This window comes from Sapajus apella, unplaced genomic scaffold, assembly GCF_009761245.1.
Source record: "Sapajus apella isolate SASKATOON/1434 unplaced genomic scaffold, GSC_monkey_1.0 scaffold423, whole genome shotgun sequence".
Taxonomy (NCBI): domain Eukaryota; kingdom Metazoa; phylum Chordata; class Mammalia; order Primates; family Cebidae; genus Sapajus; species Sapajus apella.
In genome coordinates this window covers 20-15,350 of record NW_022437359.1, presented here as the reverse complement: position 1 = coordinate 15,350, position 15,331 = coordinate 20, and the positions used below count along the sequence as shown (strand labels likewise).

At 43.0% G+C, this 15,331-nt stretch overlaps 2 protein-coding genes across 6 annotated transcripts in view; one reads left to right on the top strand and one right to left on the bottom strand.

Annotated features, from left to right (window-relative positions):
* LOC116545888 (clathrin heavy chain linker domain-containing protein 1) overlaps positions 1–11,875 on the bottom strand; it is a 47,393-nt gene extending 35,518 nt beyond the window's left edge. For 4 of the 5 annotated variants that reach the window (XM_032272298.1, XM_032272299.1, XM_032272301.1 and 1 more), the window contains exons 1-2: positions 11,745–11,875; positions 3,585–3,843 (exon numbers count right to left, since the gene is read on the bottom strand). In XM_032272298.1, coding sequence (XP_032128189.1) covers positions 3,585–3,761 — 177 coding nt within the window. In that variant the 5' untranslated portion in view covers positions 3,762–3,843; positions 11,745–11,875. The remainder of the gene's footprint in view (positions 1–3,584; positions 3,844–11,744) is intronic. The other variant, XM_032272300.1, reaches the window with a different exon arrangement.
* A 130-nt stretch (positions 11,876–12,005) lies between these two features.
* On the top strand, positions 12,006–15,032 carry LOC116545890 (ubiquitin-40S ribosomal protein S27a). The gene is made up of 6 exons (XM_032272303.1): positions 12,006–12,224; positions 12,318–12,388; positions 12,877–12,931; positions 13,597–13,682; positions 14,258–14,389; positions 14,855–15,032. Exons 2-6 carry the CDS (start codon positions 12,341–12,343, stop codon positions 15,002–15,004), a joined length of 471 nt encoding a protein of 156 aa, XP_032128194.1. The 5' UTR covers positions 12,006–12,224; positions 12,318–12,340; the 3' UTR covers positions 15,005–15,032.
* Positions 15,033–15,331: the final 299 nt, after the last annotated feature.

The window sequence follows — 15,331 nt, the reverse complement described above, 5'->3', positions numbered from 1 at the left end:
GATAACAGAAGAAAACAGACACAGTGGGTGCCTGTAGAGAAGGACAGGAGAAATAGAATCTGAGATGAGAAGGGCCAGACTTTCCATTATACAATCTCCTTTACTGGTTTATTTAGTCATTTATTTTTTGTTAATCTTATATATGCATTACCCATGTAAAAATAAGGAAATATTTTTAAATAAGCCAAAAAATAAAAACAGAAAAGTTATAAATAATGTGTGGTTTCCAAATTCTGCACATAAAGATTTCAGAAGGGATTGATGAATATGGAGAATAGACAAGATCAATCCCTAATTTTCTCTGAAAGCTGCAATTATGCTTTCTATTCCTGCTACATTTCTAGCCTCTGGTATCCTCCACTGGCTTTCTTTACCTAGGCAATATCTAGAAAAAGTATCTAGGAAGGCATCTGGTCGATCAACAAATGATATAAAAAGATTATTGATCTCCTGGCAAGTGCCAGGAGAGGATATTTGAGTTGGTGATCCTGGTGGTCTTTATGACATGACCATACTACTTATCCACCCAAATCAAGAAACTTTGACAAAATAGAGGTTATCAATCTGTGGCTTTTCCAATCTGTGGCCAGGAGCAACAGGGTGCACTCCAACAATCTAAGACAACTCAGATACATTAATGAGTAGATAATAAATATGCAGTGGTATCACGATCAGCTCCAAAGTCTGTTTGCTAGAAGAAACAGATTTCAGAAGAGCACTCATGGGAACCTTTAAGAATGCACAGAAAACACGCTAAAGTAGAAGATGCAAACTGACACACCATAGGTTGAATAGAACTGGCAATTTTGCTTAACCAACAAAATATTTTAAAATTTAGGAAACTTCATCCCAAAACCACATTTTCAGCTTCTCTTGAAAACTCTCTGAAAAATCTTCCAACATGGAACCCCTATTCCTTAATGGCAATAATAGCTGGAGCTTTCAATTAAGTTGGTTTTTCATTTTACCACAATCCCCACCATTCCTTGTTCTCTAATAGCCAGCCCACTTAACTCTTTTATATTACCTTGCTGGCTTCTACAGGCATTTAAGTTTGAGACCACTGCATTAAGGTTGCTATAAAATCCAAGAAAATGACCATAGCTATACATACCAGGTACAGGGGTCTCAGGGAGAAGAGGAATGGTTTTCATTCCACCTCAGCTCCTGCATATGGATCTGAACTACCTGTACAATATGCTATAGGAACACAAAACATCAGCTGCTTTACAGAGTCCAGCTACCTCCATATCTCTGCCCCCTTTTTCTTTTTTGGTACAGACAGAGTCTTGCTATGTTGCCCAGGCTGGTCTCAAACTCTTGGCCTCAAGCAATTCTCCTACCAAGCCTCCCAAAATTCTGAGATTACGGGCATGAGCTACTGCAGCCAGCCCAAAAAGTCATCCATTTCTAAAGAAGCTCATTCTTCGGAGCTTTGGTCTTCTTTGCTTACTAGGTTTTTGGCTCATCCTACAATCCACCCCCAACTGTTGTTATGAATCTCAAGACCTCCTTACTTTGATTCAGGTATGATTCTCCAGGTTAAACTATCTCTCTTTGATTTTAAACACAATTTGGCATTTGTTCCCTGATTCCAAGTACCCAGAGATGCAAGCTGACACTTTTATCTTCTGCCCAACTAGTTCCTTCTAAGATCAAGAAGATTAAAGAAGATAGTCATTAATAGTTCATTAACAATGTGCTAAAATAATGTGGAAAGGAAAGAGGTAAATTATCTGTTATTAAGAAGCTAGAAGAAAAGCTTCTCAAAGTATCAAATGATTTCCATTTCTAGATCCCCTTTCAGTCCTGAAAAACAGAATTCTTTACAATGTAAAATTTACAATTATGCAATGTGCAAATAGCACAAATGGAAATTTTTTCCTCTCACCAGGAGAAAAGAAACATGGATTATAGATGTCAATATTATTTTCTATTTAACATTGTATGTTTTCTCTAGGAATTAAATTTACCAACAATACCTCCAAAATGACTTTACTATAACTACATTAATGTAAAGCAGACAGCTCTTCATGTAAGAAAAATACTGACAAGTGTTAGCACTTGAGCATGCAAAGATAAACACGTTACAGTTATGACTTTCCTTTGCTAATTTCACACAGGTAGAGTCACAGCATGACTCTTGATAGTTATAAAACCTATTCAATGCATTACCTTTATTTAAACATTCATTCATTCAATACATTCCTTAATAACTAAAACAAAAGCAGTATCATTGATCATAACAGCATATAAAATGAAGCTAATCTGCCAATGTACCAATTCTAAAAGACAGATTTTCTGTATGATGTAAAAGGAAGGAAAGACTCTGCTTCTCTATTTTATACTCCTATGGATATGTATTAACTTTCCTTATTCTACTGGTAGGTATATATCATTACCTTATGCTCACTTTCCCTTAGCGTGAGGCATTAGGTTTTTATTTAGAGGAGAAATAAGGGTCATAGTGTGTAATGTTTAAAAATCAAACAAAAGACTAAGTTTCTATTTTGCCTGTGGCTGTTTTTCTCAGAGACTAAGAGTTTACTGAAGTCTTAAGGTAAGTAATTCCTCTGACAAAAAGGAAAGATGCTGATTTCACTTATTTAAATGTCAGGGTATCTTCTAGGGATGGGGTGGGAAAAAAGAGTTGCATAAATAAATTAGGAGAGGTGGAAAAACTGCAATTGTTTAGAAGGATAATAGGTATTTCTAAAACCTTAAAAAGCAAAATCAAATATGTTCCACAAAGTCACAGCATTTTGTAAGCTGATCTCCATATTTCCAACATTAAGTCCAGTCTAATTCCTTATAAACCATAACTAGATAGTTCTAGATAGAGCTCCAATCTACAAGGAACCTCAATTTAATGTTAGATCAAATCTTAACCAATAATTTAACGATACCACAAGCTCAAAATAACAAGGAAGTACCATGTTCCTACTTGCAGCCCAAATCCTAATAAATCAGATACTCTGAGATGAAAAGGTCAAAATTATTATCAGAGGGTGCATACAGTCAGGCAGTTGATCAAAAACTGAGAATCTGGGCTAGGCGCCGGTAGTTCGTGCCTGTAATCCCAGCACTTTGGGAGGCCAAGATAGAAGGATCACTTGAGGCCAGGTGTGCAAGACCAGCCTGAGCAACATAGAGATCTTCTCTCTACTGAAAGTTAAAAAAATTCGTCAGGAGTGGTGACACAAGCCTGTAGTCCTAATACAGGAGGCTGAGGCAGGAGGATCACTTGAGTCCAGGCGTTTGAGATTGCAATGAGCTATGAGTGTGCCACTATACTCCAGCCTGGGTGGTAGAGTGAAACCCTGTCTTTAAAAAATATATAAAGAAAACTTACAATCTGGTCTCAAGCTAAAATAATGAAACACTCATTCACAGTCAGGAAACACAAATCTAGAATTGTATTTTTCCCATTCATGCCTTTCTGAGAAATTAGATGAACTTCTCAAAATCGGCAAATGGAATGTGATCACTCAAACAGTGGTGACACTACGGCAGGAATGTTGGTTGTCAAGACTGATCATTGCTCTCTTCATGAAAACTTAATTGTCTTAAGAGCATTATGATACCTTGTCAAAAACATTTCGGTATATGATGTAATATTCATCAGCAGGTCCTTCCTCATTACAGCCCAGTCTTTCAGTTTCTGTGATTATGTATCTTTGCATACTTTCCAAAAATTCCTTGTCACTTCTGCAAATGATAGGTGGGAGAACTGCATGTTTTCTTATTTGATGGACTGACATAGGTGACAATCCGCACACTTGTTCACTGGAGAAAAGTTAAATATTGATCTGCTCTTGCAACAAAGTCAAATCTTTGATAAGTCTGAAAGAAAAAAAAGAGCAGCAATTAATATAATCATTTTTAATTAAGTCAAATGTAGATCTAAAATGTATATTTCAGAAAAAATTGCCCATCTGTTTCTGTGATAAATATGTCAACCTATGTATTAAAAGGTCTGTGCTATTTCACTGCCGCAACAGAAATACCAAACACCAGTCAACTAAGAGCTCTTCTCTTCCGAACTATGCAGAACTCCTCATATGTATCGTATAACTGATGGTCTCTTACGCTAATTCACGCTTTCTAATAGAAGGTTTGGTATTTTATATTTATTTGTGTCATGTGGGAAAACTAGTTTGTAAGCCTCTTGACACAAACAAGGTCAAATACTTTACGACCCTGGCGCTTATCTGGCCTAGTTTCATCCAGCACACAATAGCTATAAATAATAAACTTTATTATAATTCTCATCTTTAATATTAAAGTACCAAGCAAAAAGAGGTAAGGAGTTCTGCTAAAATTTGTCCCTCAATGATGTCAAAAATAACAGTATTTTTCAGAGAACAGTTTTCAAGCAGCTGTTACACTACTTTCAATAAAGAATCACGAACCGCTGGAAGGGCGAGCGCGCTGTGCTGGCCCCGCGCCACCTCAAGGCGCCTCTCGCTCGCTCGCCGGGACTGAGATCCACGCCGGTGCTCTCGGCTTTGGGGACGCAACGGAGGAGCGGGTGGTCGCCCTTGCGGACGGTCCTGCCTGACCTCGCGCGGCGCGAGGGCGAGAAAGGGCGCGCCGAGGCTCGCGGGGACCACCAGCTCCTCGAACCCACTTAACCGCCCCTGCTGACAGGGCGCCGCCCCTTGGCGGCAGAAGAAAAGCGGGATCAGGTTCACGCACTTTTTTGTTTGAGACAGAGTATCGCTCTGTCACTCAGGCGGTATTGCAGTGGCGCAATCTCCGTCTCCCCAGTTCAAGCGATTCTCCTGCCTCAGCCTCCGAAGTAGCTGGCACTACAGGCACACGCCACCACGCCCGGCTAATTTTTTATATTTTAGTGGAGACGAAGATTTCACCATGTTGCCCAGGCTGGTCTCGAACTCCTAAGCTCAGGCAATTTGCCCGCCTCGGCCTCCCAAACACCTGCTGGGATTACAGGCGTAAGTCACCTGACCGATCCTAACCGTTAGTCATTGGTAACCCACGCTTCCTGGAGTTGCATCTGGGGTCAGCCAGCAGCAAAGCCCTTGGCATATGCCCTTACACACCACCTCAGTTCAGGCGACAAGAGGTCACAGCCAGGGGCCAGCTGATAACGTTGTACTTAATTCCATAGTCAAAGAAGGAACTGGATGGCGTCCCATGCGGAGTGGCATCCTCTGGGAGGGTCTGAGTGTGAACTCTGCCTTGACAGCTCTGCACAGCTAAGGGGGGCAGAAGCCCCCAGACACCCAGTCGATGGTCCTCCTGAAGGAAAGCTATGTCATGAAGGATCCCTGCACCTCCGACAAGGAGATCCCTGGGATTCTAGGCTCACACCGCAGTTTCTCCAGCAGGCTGCATGGCCAGTGTACTCAGAGTGATCTTGGAGTCTGAGAAGTCCCAGATCATCTGCCGCAGGGTCATGTGCACACAGGGGAGCTGTATCAACAGCCAGAGGGACCAGATGGGCCAGGACAGGAGGAGCCTCCGCAGGGTGCTGTAGGGACTATTTGAGGCACATGGAGGAGTTCTTGGTCCAGGAGAAGCTGGGAAAGGAAGACTGGAAAGGAGTGCGGTTTATTCTACTCCAAGAGAGTCTGCCTCCCTTGTGTCCAGGAGAACATTAGTGCTTTTCCTCCAGGAATTCGGCAAGACTTGAAGAAAAGGAAAGCTCTGCCAGAGGCCCCCCAGCCAGCTGGGTTCTTGGACGTGAGTGCAGCCAGGGCTGGGTCATTGGGCAGCGTCCTGCACAGAGCTCCTAGGCCAGCCTGCACCGGGATGCTGCTAAGCTGGGAGCTGCCATGCCAGCCTTGTTTGTAGACCATTGGGAGCAGCACTGCAGCTCAGGGGAGATGGAGCCCAGCTTGGAGCAGCCACAGGCCCAGGGAGCTATGCCAAGAAGGTAGTCCAAAGGCAGATGCCAGGCCAGACACAGCCAGGGACCTGGCCAGTCACCCCTGCGTTCCCCTCAGGGCCGAGGCATGAGTGAATGCTACTCAGATGTGACTGAGAGGGATGACCTCCTTCTGTGGGGCAGCTCCTAAGAGGCCACCAGCAGGTGCATGTAGGGGAAGACGTCATGTTGTGTTGAGGCCATGGAGCACCATAGGTGGCTGCAATGGTCTCTCTGTAAGGAAACTCACTGACAGCAGCTGACTGTTGGATAACATTGCCTGCATTCACATTAAAGCCATATATAACACCTGGCAAACAGAAATATGATCAATGAAGTAGCACAAATATTACAGTATAATCATTTATTTGTCTTCTTTATTCAGCATTCTATAGGACTTTATTCATATCAGAATCCACTGCCATGGCTCACATCCAGCTTACATAAGTAGCATTTTCCTAGAGCTTTTGTTTTTATTTATAGCACATTTTCTTTATATTTCTATAACTAAAGGCTTTTCAATGGCACTCATAATCTCTGTGTTTCATCCCATCTGCTTTCTACCACTACTTGCTGGTATGATGAGTGTGTTATACTTCCTCTGTAAAGGTGGTCTTTATAGGCATATTAACACATTTAAACCAAAATGAAATCAAGAATATAACCAAAGAAAATTAATGGATAGCCACCAAAAGACATGTAAAGGTTTATTCATAATATCTAAAACTTAAAAAAAATAAAGAATCAAATGTTCAGCAAGAGTAGAATGGATTAATTCATGTAAAGAAATACTATATAAATGGTTCACAATAGAAAGAGAAACCATGGCCGGGTGCAGTGGCTCATACCATGTTGGCCAGGCTGGTCTTGAACTCCTGACCTCAAGTGATCTGCCCGCCTTGGCCTCCCAAAGTGCTGGGATTACAGAGCTTGGCTCACTGCAACCTTCGCTTCCTGAATTCAAGCAATTCTCCTGCCTTAGCCTCCCAAGGAGCTGGAACTAGAGGCGTGTGCCACCACATCTGGCTAATTTTTTATAATTTTAGTAGAGATGGGGTTTCACCATGTTGGCCAGGCTGGTCTCAAACTCCTGGCCTCAAGTGCTCAGCCCACTTTGGCCTCCCAAAGTGCCGAAACTACTGGCATGAGCCACTGCACTCGGCTACTATTTTCACTATTACAAACAATGCCATGATAAATAAATGTCTAAATCATCAATTGTATCATGTTCTGGCAATATAACTGATATCTAGTTATCTGAAATAACATATATAGCCTAAAAATACTGCCCATAGCCATATACTAGAAGAGGAGACACCAAAATAATTCTGAAGTTTAAAAGACCAGATTTATCTTCATGTTGATGAACTGGAGTCAATTTATAAATTAATATAAAGTAGTTCCAGCAGGAGGAATAACCCATAAATGAATCAAGTTTTCCTAAATGAGAAATAATTTTTTTTTAATTTTGTATTTTTAATTCCTTTATTCAGCCAGTATTTATTCAGTGTCAGCAAAGCACCAGGCAGTGTTTCACAGCTAGGAATTCAGCAGTAAGACAGATAAGATCCCTGGCTCCTTGCAGCTTATGATCTCATAGGGGAGACAGACTATAAATAAATAATATAATTTCAAATAGTAAAAGAAGAAAGTCAAAGGAGGAAGAAACCGGTGTAATCATTAGTGAGGTGGGTAGTGACATTTGGATACCAGTGGCTTCCTACAGTATTACCCTTAGGATAAAATCCAAGTTCCTTTACCTGACCTATTAGTGTCCTTCAGGAACCAAGGACTCTTGTTCTCCAGCCAAACTTACTCTCTTCATGGCCCTATCCTTTGCCCCATATCCCCATCCCCACTCCCATGAACTTGCTCTCTTACCTTAGGATCTTACATAGTTCTCTCCCCCTCCTTGCAGAACATCCTTCTATATTACCCCCAATCCCCAAAACACATACATACTACCACTTTGATTCACTTGGCTTTTAATCTTTCTTCAGTTTCAGGAAAGCTGTCCTGGATTCCCTTAAAATTGGTCAGATGCCATTGCTATGTTCTCCATAATACCATGCACTTCCTCCATCATGGTATTATCTTTCCGCCACACTGCCTTGCAGACTTCCTGTTTATATTCTGTCTGTTAGGCTGTAAGCTTGACAAGATCAGGAAACAAAATGTTCTCATTCCCTATTAACCCTCCCCCACCACATGCATTCAAGTGCATAATACGGTTCCTAGCAGAGCAGCACGCAAACACATATTTGCCGAATAACCAATAATCACTGAACAATAATCTAGTCTGTCCATAAGACACTGGACTTGATACTCTCAAACCAGAACACAGCTAAGGTGATTGTTCCTTAGCATCTACAAAATGCCACTGAGTTACATAAACCAACTAAGATTATCATTCATTCATTCATATTAGATATTTAGGGATATGTTGACAAGTCACAAGGGTTCCCAGACAAGCGTTTCAGGTCTAGTAAATGAGCCACTTCTACAGAGCAGAAAAGGCAGTGTGACAGAGGTGAGCACAATAGGCCACAGAAAGCCAGAGGGGCATCTCATTAGCCTGTGGAAGGGGGCAAGGAAACATCAGGGAAAATATCTAGTAAAAAAAATCTGGGGCAATGCTTAAGTTGTGCTGCATTTATTTACTCAGTATTTGGAAGGCACTAATTGTTTGTCTGCCATTATTCTAGATACTGGAGATACAGAACTGAATAAAACAAAGTCCCTAGTCTTATAGAGGTTACATTCAAGTAGAGACAGAGAACACACAAGGGAAAAAAATAGGCCAGGCATGGTAGCTCACACCTGTAATCCCAGCACTTTGGAAAGCTGAGGCGGGCGGATCACTTGAGGTTAGGAATTTGAGGTCAGCCTGGCCAACATGGCAAAACCCAGTCTCTATTAAAAAATACAAAACTTAGCTGGGCGCAGTGGCTCACACCTGTAATCCCAGCTACTCAGGTGGCTGAGATATGAGAATCACTTGAACCAGAGAGGCGGAAGTTGCAGTTGGCTAAGATTGCACCGCTGCACTCCAGCCTGGAAGACAGAGGAAGACTCTCTCAAAAAAAAAAAAAAAAAGAAAGAAAGAAAGAAAGAAAAAAAGAAAAAATATACAGAAATATAATATGATGAGGGTTAAGGTATACAAAGAAAAATAAAACAAGGTATGGGGGATAGAGACTAAGAAAGGTGGGAGGGTACTGTTTTCCGTAAAGCAATAAGTCAGGAAAGATGAAAGACCTCACTGATAAGGTGACATTTCAGAAATCTGAAAATAGCAGGTCATGTAGATTCATGGGAGAAGAGTAGTTAAGGCAAAGAGTAGCCAGTCCAAAGGCCTTGGGGTAGGACAGCACATCTGAGGAACAGCAAGAGGGCCCATGGGGCTAGAAGAGAATGAGAATGGGAGAGAAGAGATGAGATCAGAGAGGTACCTGCCAGATTATGTAGGATGTAGGGCCTGGAGGGCAAAACTACTATCAGCCCAAGGGGGACTTCCGTGTGGTTTAGTAAAAGAGGTCCCTTTCTCTGGGCAGACTTGGCAAGAGGAGCAACACTGGACTGTGGCCTCTACTTGTTCCAGTGCTGGAGCAACAGTCTCACTTGTAGGAATTTAGGCTTTCCTCTGAGTGAGATGCAAATCCCTTCAAGGCCTGTGTGCAGAAAAATAACAGCTGACTCACATTTTAAAGAATTGTTCTTGTTGCTCTGTGGAAAACAGATTATAGGATGCAAGGGTGAAAGCTGGAAGTACTGTTAGGAGGCTATTGCAATAATCAAGGCAAAAGATGATGGTGGCTTGAATCAGGGTGTAACAATGGAGGTAGTGGGAAAGGTTCTGCACATATTTTGAAAATAAAGCCAAGATGTGCCGAGGTAGATAAAACGGGGGATATAAAAGAGCAGTCAAGGATGACCATGAAGTTTTTGGCCTCAGTCGCTGGAGAAATGAAAACTGCCACGTACAGATGGGAAGAGCAATTTCATGAGATTAAGAGTTTGGGGACTGTCCATTAGAGATGCTGAGTAGATAGCTGGATATGTGAATATGAAGCTGAGCTAAGTGGTCTGAGTGACAGATAAGTTTATGAGTCATTTGCATATGAGGATACTTTAAAAGTTATTAAACAATATGATAACCAAGAAAATGCTAACAAAGCAGAGGCCCAAGGACTGGGCCTTGAGGATACTCCATGGTTAGAGGTCTGGCAGATCAAGAGGGGGCAGCAAAAGAGCCTGGAAAAGAACCTCCAGGGTGGTGGAAAAAGTGAAAGAGATGAAGTCAGGTAAAGAAAGGGTTTCACTTTGGGAGGCCGAGGCGGGTGGATCACGAGGTCAAGAGATCGAGACTATCCTGATCAACATGGTGAAACCCCATCTCTACTAAAAATACAAAAAATTAGCTGGGCATGGTAGCGCGTGCCTGTAATCCCAGCTACTCAGGAGGCTGAGGCAGGAGAATTGTCTGAACCCAGGAGGTGGAGGTTGCGGTGAGCCGAGATCGCGCCATTGCACTCCAGCCTGGGTAACAAGAGCGAAACTCTGTCACAAAAAAAAAAAAAAAAAAAAGAAAGAAAGAAAAAGAAAAGAAGGGTTTCAAAGGGAGATGGATGAGCAACTGTGTCAAATGCCGCTGTCAGATCAAATAAGATGAAATGACCATTGAATTTAGTAACATGGAGGTCGTCAGTGACCATCACAAGAGCTATCCCATCAGAATGGTGGGGACAGAAGCCTGACAGGAGTGTGTTCAGACAATGGAAGGGGAAGACTGGAGACAATGCGTGCAAACAGCTCTAGGAAATTTTGTTGTAAAGTTAAAGACTAGTTGGCAGACTATGGGATGAAAAATGTTCCAAGAAGAAACGATTGGATTCTTCAGAAATGCCAAAACAGGGAAGAGCAAAAGTCAGGAAACTAAATTAGCTCGATTTACTGAAATGTAATGTGTTAAGCAGATTAGGTTGTAAGGAAGGCAGAGGCTGAAGGTCATTCTAAGAAATTTGTATTGTATCCTGAAGGTGAGATATTTTAAGTAGAATAATAACACACTCACTTTTACTTTTTAGAATGAGTATTTGGAGCCAATAGTCAAGGTGGGTTAGAAAGGAGGAAAGACTGGAGAGAGGAGTTAGACACTGAACCCCTACAAGGGAAAATTAAGGTCTGAATTTGGGGATGGGGTCGCAGGCGGCAAAGGATGAAGAAATAAATACAGAAGATATTAAGAGGGTACATTAGAAAGGACTCTGGTTCGTAGAGTGCAGAAAGGACAGGGGCAACTTGCTTCTAACTGGCCTCCTTGCCGGAAAAGCACCCCATCCATACTCCAAAAACTTCCTCTCAGATCCAACACTTCCAATGCCCAAAATTGAAAATTCTACAACTAAATAATCACTCTGCAAGTTTCTTTTCCGTGCGGCTTCATATGAAAATCTGAAAACTCCTGAGATTTTCAACATACTAAAGCGTGTCACACTAAGGAGTGACACACCAGACCCAGACTCTTCTCTGGGCTGGGGCTGGGAGAGGCTTGGCGGTTGAAAGCAGGGAGGGGCTACAGGCAAGAAAGGGCTGAACACCCGCTTCCGAAGATTTCACCTATTTTTCCGTTTGCCTGGAGCAGGTCACGCAGATTCCTTTCCCTTGGAAGCCCAGGGAGCGTCTGGTAGATCACTGATTCTGTACCCCTCATCGTTTCTACAAGTGGGTGACGGACACCTTTCGTGCCCCGCACTCTTTGCCTGCCCCTTAACCTTTCCTCCTAGTCACTTCCGGCCCGGTCCCACACTCGGGAATCGTTATTCCGCTTCATCCTCCCCCCGGTTCTCACCTGAATCCCTTTCTCCAAACACCAACTCCAGTGCTTAGCGATAGTAACTAGGGAATCTGGGAGGTGGAAGTGCATCTTGGGACTAGTAGTCCAAGGTAGAAGAAAGCAGTGGAAAACTACAATTCCCAGAACACACTTCCATTTCCTCCCTCTTCCCCAATGAGGGCCCCCTCTCGACCCACCTCCTTTTAAAGACTCTCTTAGCCAAGTTGACTGTGCGGGAAAAGCCTTTTTAAAACATATTTTACGTTGTTTAAACCTACCATTTCGGGAGCATTCCGAAGGCTAAAGTGAGAAATAAGCCCAGGCTAGGGAGAGGAGAAACAAGGTTTACGATCCAGTCTGGCACCAGGTTGGACAGTCGCTGAGACGGCAGTCGGGCATATGGTGTGGTCGCCTAAAGGGTGGGTCCTTCGGCTGGGGCGCTGGGAAACCCCGTGGGCCTGCGCGGCGTTCTTCCTTTTCGATCCGCCATCTGCGGTGAGTGTCTGCTGTTCGCATGCTCTCGGGCCGGCGCCGTTTGCCTCGTACATTTGTGTCCTCTGACCTAACCCGTCTCTTTCTTTTCCTCAGCCTCAGGTGGGGCCGCCACCAAAATGCAGATTTTCGTGAAAACCCTTACGGGGAAGACCATCACCCTCGAGGTACGGGCCAGGTGGTCCTGAGGAAGCTAAGGTTCAAATAAGGTCTTGAGGTGGATTTTGGCACTGGCGCTGCCTTCCAAGCCTTAGACCATGATTCCGAACGAATTTGGGTTCTAAAATGTAAGCCCTGAAATGAGGATCTTTTGCTGAGCAAAGGCCTAGAGCTGATTTTTGGTGACCAGAGGCTGGGCCTCTCGCTCCTCGAGGGGTTTGGGGCCAGTAGCTAACTAGCTAAAAGCGGAGGAGCTGCGCCTGCCAGGAGCGAGCACGTGTGGCCTTGCAGCCCCCGCCCGCCCTGGGCTGGGGAGTTGAGGGTGCTCTCCGGGGCAGACTTGGGAGGTTGCCCACTGGATAGGTAATCAGCTCCCTTGAGTAGCTTTCAGCCCTGCCGTCGGTTCGGTTCAGTGGTAATTACCAACGTGAATTAAACGAGTTCTGCTGTAGTTGCTTAATGTGTAACCAACTTACTTTCATTTTAACACTTACAGGTTGAACCCTCGGATACGATAGAAAATGTAAAGGCCAAGATCCAGGATAAGGAAGGTAAGTAATATTTTGTAGTTAAGAAAAATTAACCTATGAAGACGTTAACCTACCTGCTAGGCATGTCTGCTCTTGGTGAGGGGGGAAGGGGTCAGATTGACAAAGCGTAATGCTTGTGAAATAACACAACAAACAGATGTTCATGATCCGGGAGCACAGTACCTAGATTGGAATCCTTGAGGTGTATCTCACTTGTGTGAATTCGGACACTTTTTTATTTTGGGTGTGAGGGAGAGTCTGCTTTGTCGTCCAGGCTGGAGTGCAGTGGCGCGTCTCGGCTCGCTGCAACTTCAGGCTCCCGAGTAGCAGGGTTTACAGGCGTGCACCACCACGCCCGGTTAATTTTTCGTGTTTTTAGTAGAGACTGGGTTTCACCATGTTGACCAGGCTGTTCTCAAACTCCGGGCCTCAAGTGATCTGCTCACCTCGGCTTCCCAAAGTGCTGGGATTACAGGCCTGAGGCATGGCGCCCAGCCAAGTATTGGCATTAAGATTAAATGCAGTAAAATGTGATGTGTAAAGATTGAGAACTATGTCCTGTAGTAAGGGCTTATTATCAGCCGTTATTATTCATGTATTTGATTAAGGGATGTTACCTTATAAATCTGGAGCACATCAGGCTTGGTGTGCTGTGACTTAATTTTTGTTGTTTTTTTTCTCATTAGGAATTCCTCCTGATCAGCAAAGACTGATCTTTGCTGGCAAGCAACTGGAAGATGGACGTACTTTGTCTGACTACAACATTCAGAAGGTCTGTCTGGGGGAAGGAGCAGCCTCTTAAAATCTTATTTTGGAAATATTTCATTCTACTGTTTTTGAGACTGGCTCTGGCTCTGTCACCCAGGTTGGAGTGAGTGGTGCAGTCACTGCAACCTTCACCTTGCAGGCTCAGGTGATCCTCCCACCTCAGCCTCCTATAATTGGGGCTAATGGCACATGCCTCCACGCATGCCTAGGCTGGTCTCAGACTCCTGGGCTAAAGTGATCTTCACACCGTGGCCTCCCAGTGCTGGGATTACAGACGTGAGCCACTGCCTGCATTGTTTTCTGGACATTTTGACACAAGTGGGGAGAATGGGATTAGATTAGCAATAGATTTTTTAGGTGACTCCAGTACTGATACTTGAAGCACTGCCATAGTTTCTCACATGTATTTTGCAAGTTGCATCCCATGGTGTAAGTCAATTCATTCTTTAATCTCCCTGTAAACAGTTAAGAATCAGATACTTTATTGGGATAGAGGTGGCAAGATTCGATGCATGATGTTGGTGTGCCCATTCTTAGTGCAATCATGAAAGCTTGCTCCATTCTCTCTCCCATTAACAGGAGTCTACTCTTCATCTTGTGTTGAGACTTCGTGGTGGTGCTAAGAAAAGGAAGAAGAAGTCTTACACCACTCCCAAGAAGAATAAGCACAAGAGAAAGAAGGTCAAGCTGGCGGTTCTGAAATACTATAAGGTGAGCCAGTTAAAGAGATGGACAGAATGTCAGCAAAGTCTTGGTTTATTTGGAAAACTTAATCTTTATAGTAACTTGTCAATATTTTCTTGGACTTAAGCATCCAACATTATCCCACTTTTGTTTAAATGAAGTATTCTGGAAATGGGAAATTCACACTTTCTGGGGTTTTTGTTTGATATTTGAAATCGCTTATGTAATAGGGCTCTGAGTTTAAAGTCAGGTCTGGGTTCAGGTCTTACCTTTGTTGACCACTTGGAAAGCTGGCCTTTAATGTTCAAAAGTCCCAAGACTTCTGAATGTTTTCACTGTAGTAATAACTGGTGAGAATTTAGGGTGCTTTGGTTTATAAGCACTAAAACTACCAGTATCATATAGCTAAAAACTTAAATATTTTGAGTCAGTTAAATTAGACTTCAGAATGTGTTGTGAAATTATCTTAAAGCAAGTTTGTGTACTTTTCAGGTGGATGAGAATGGCAAAATTAGTCGCCTTCGTCGAGAGTGCCCTTCTGATGAATGTGGTGCTGGAGTGTTTATGGCAAGCCATTTTGACAGACATTATTGTGGCAAATGTTGTCTGACTTACTGCTTCAACAAACCAGAAGACAAATAACTGAGTTAATAAAAGACATGAACTAACATTTATTGTTGGATTATTGCAGTGCTTTAAAGAATGATTTTTAAGCACCAAATTGATGGTCACACCATTTCCTTTAGTAGTTCTGTCACTGTATGAGTGTTGCTTCTGGGGATTGTGTGATCCAGTGGTTCTGTATACCTGCCAGGTGCCAACTACTTGTAAAGGTCTGGATATTTTCAATTCATAACTTCTTAGGCTACCTAAACTTTGGCAGAAGTTTATTTAATGTAAGTTGTCTAAATAGAAGCCAGTTTGTATTTCTGTCCATTTCCTGACCTCAGCACAACAGACATTTAGGGC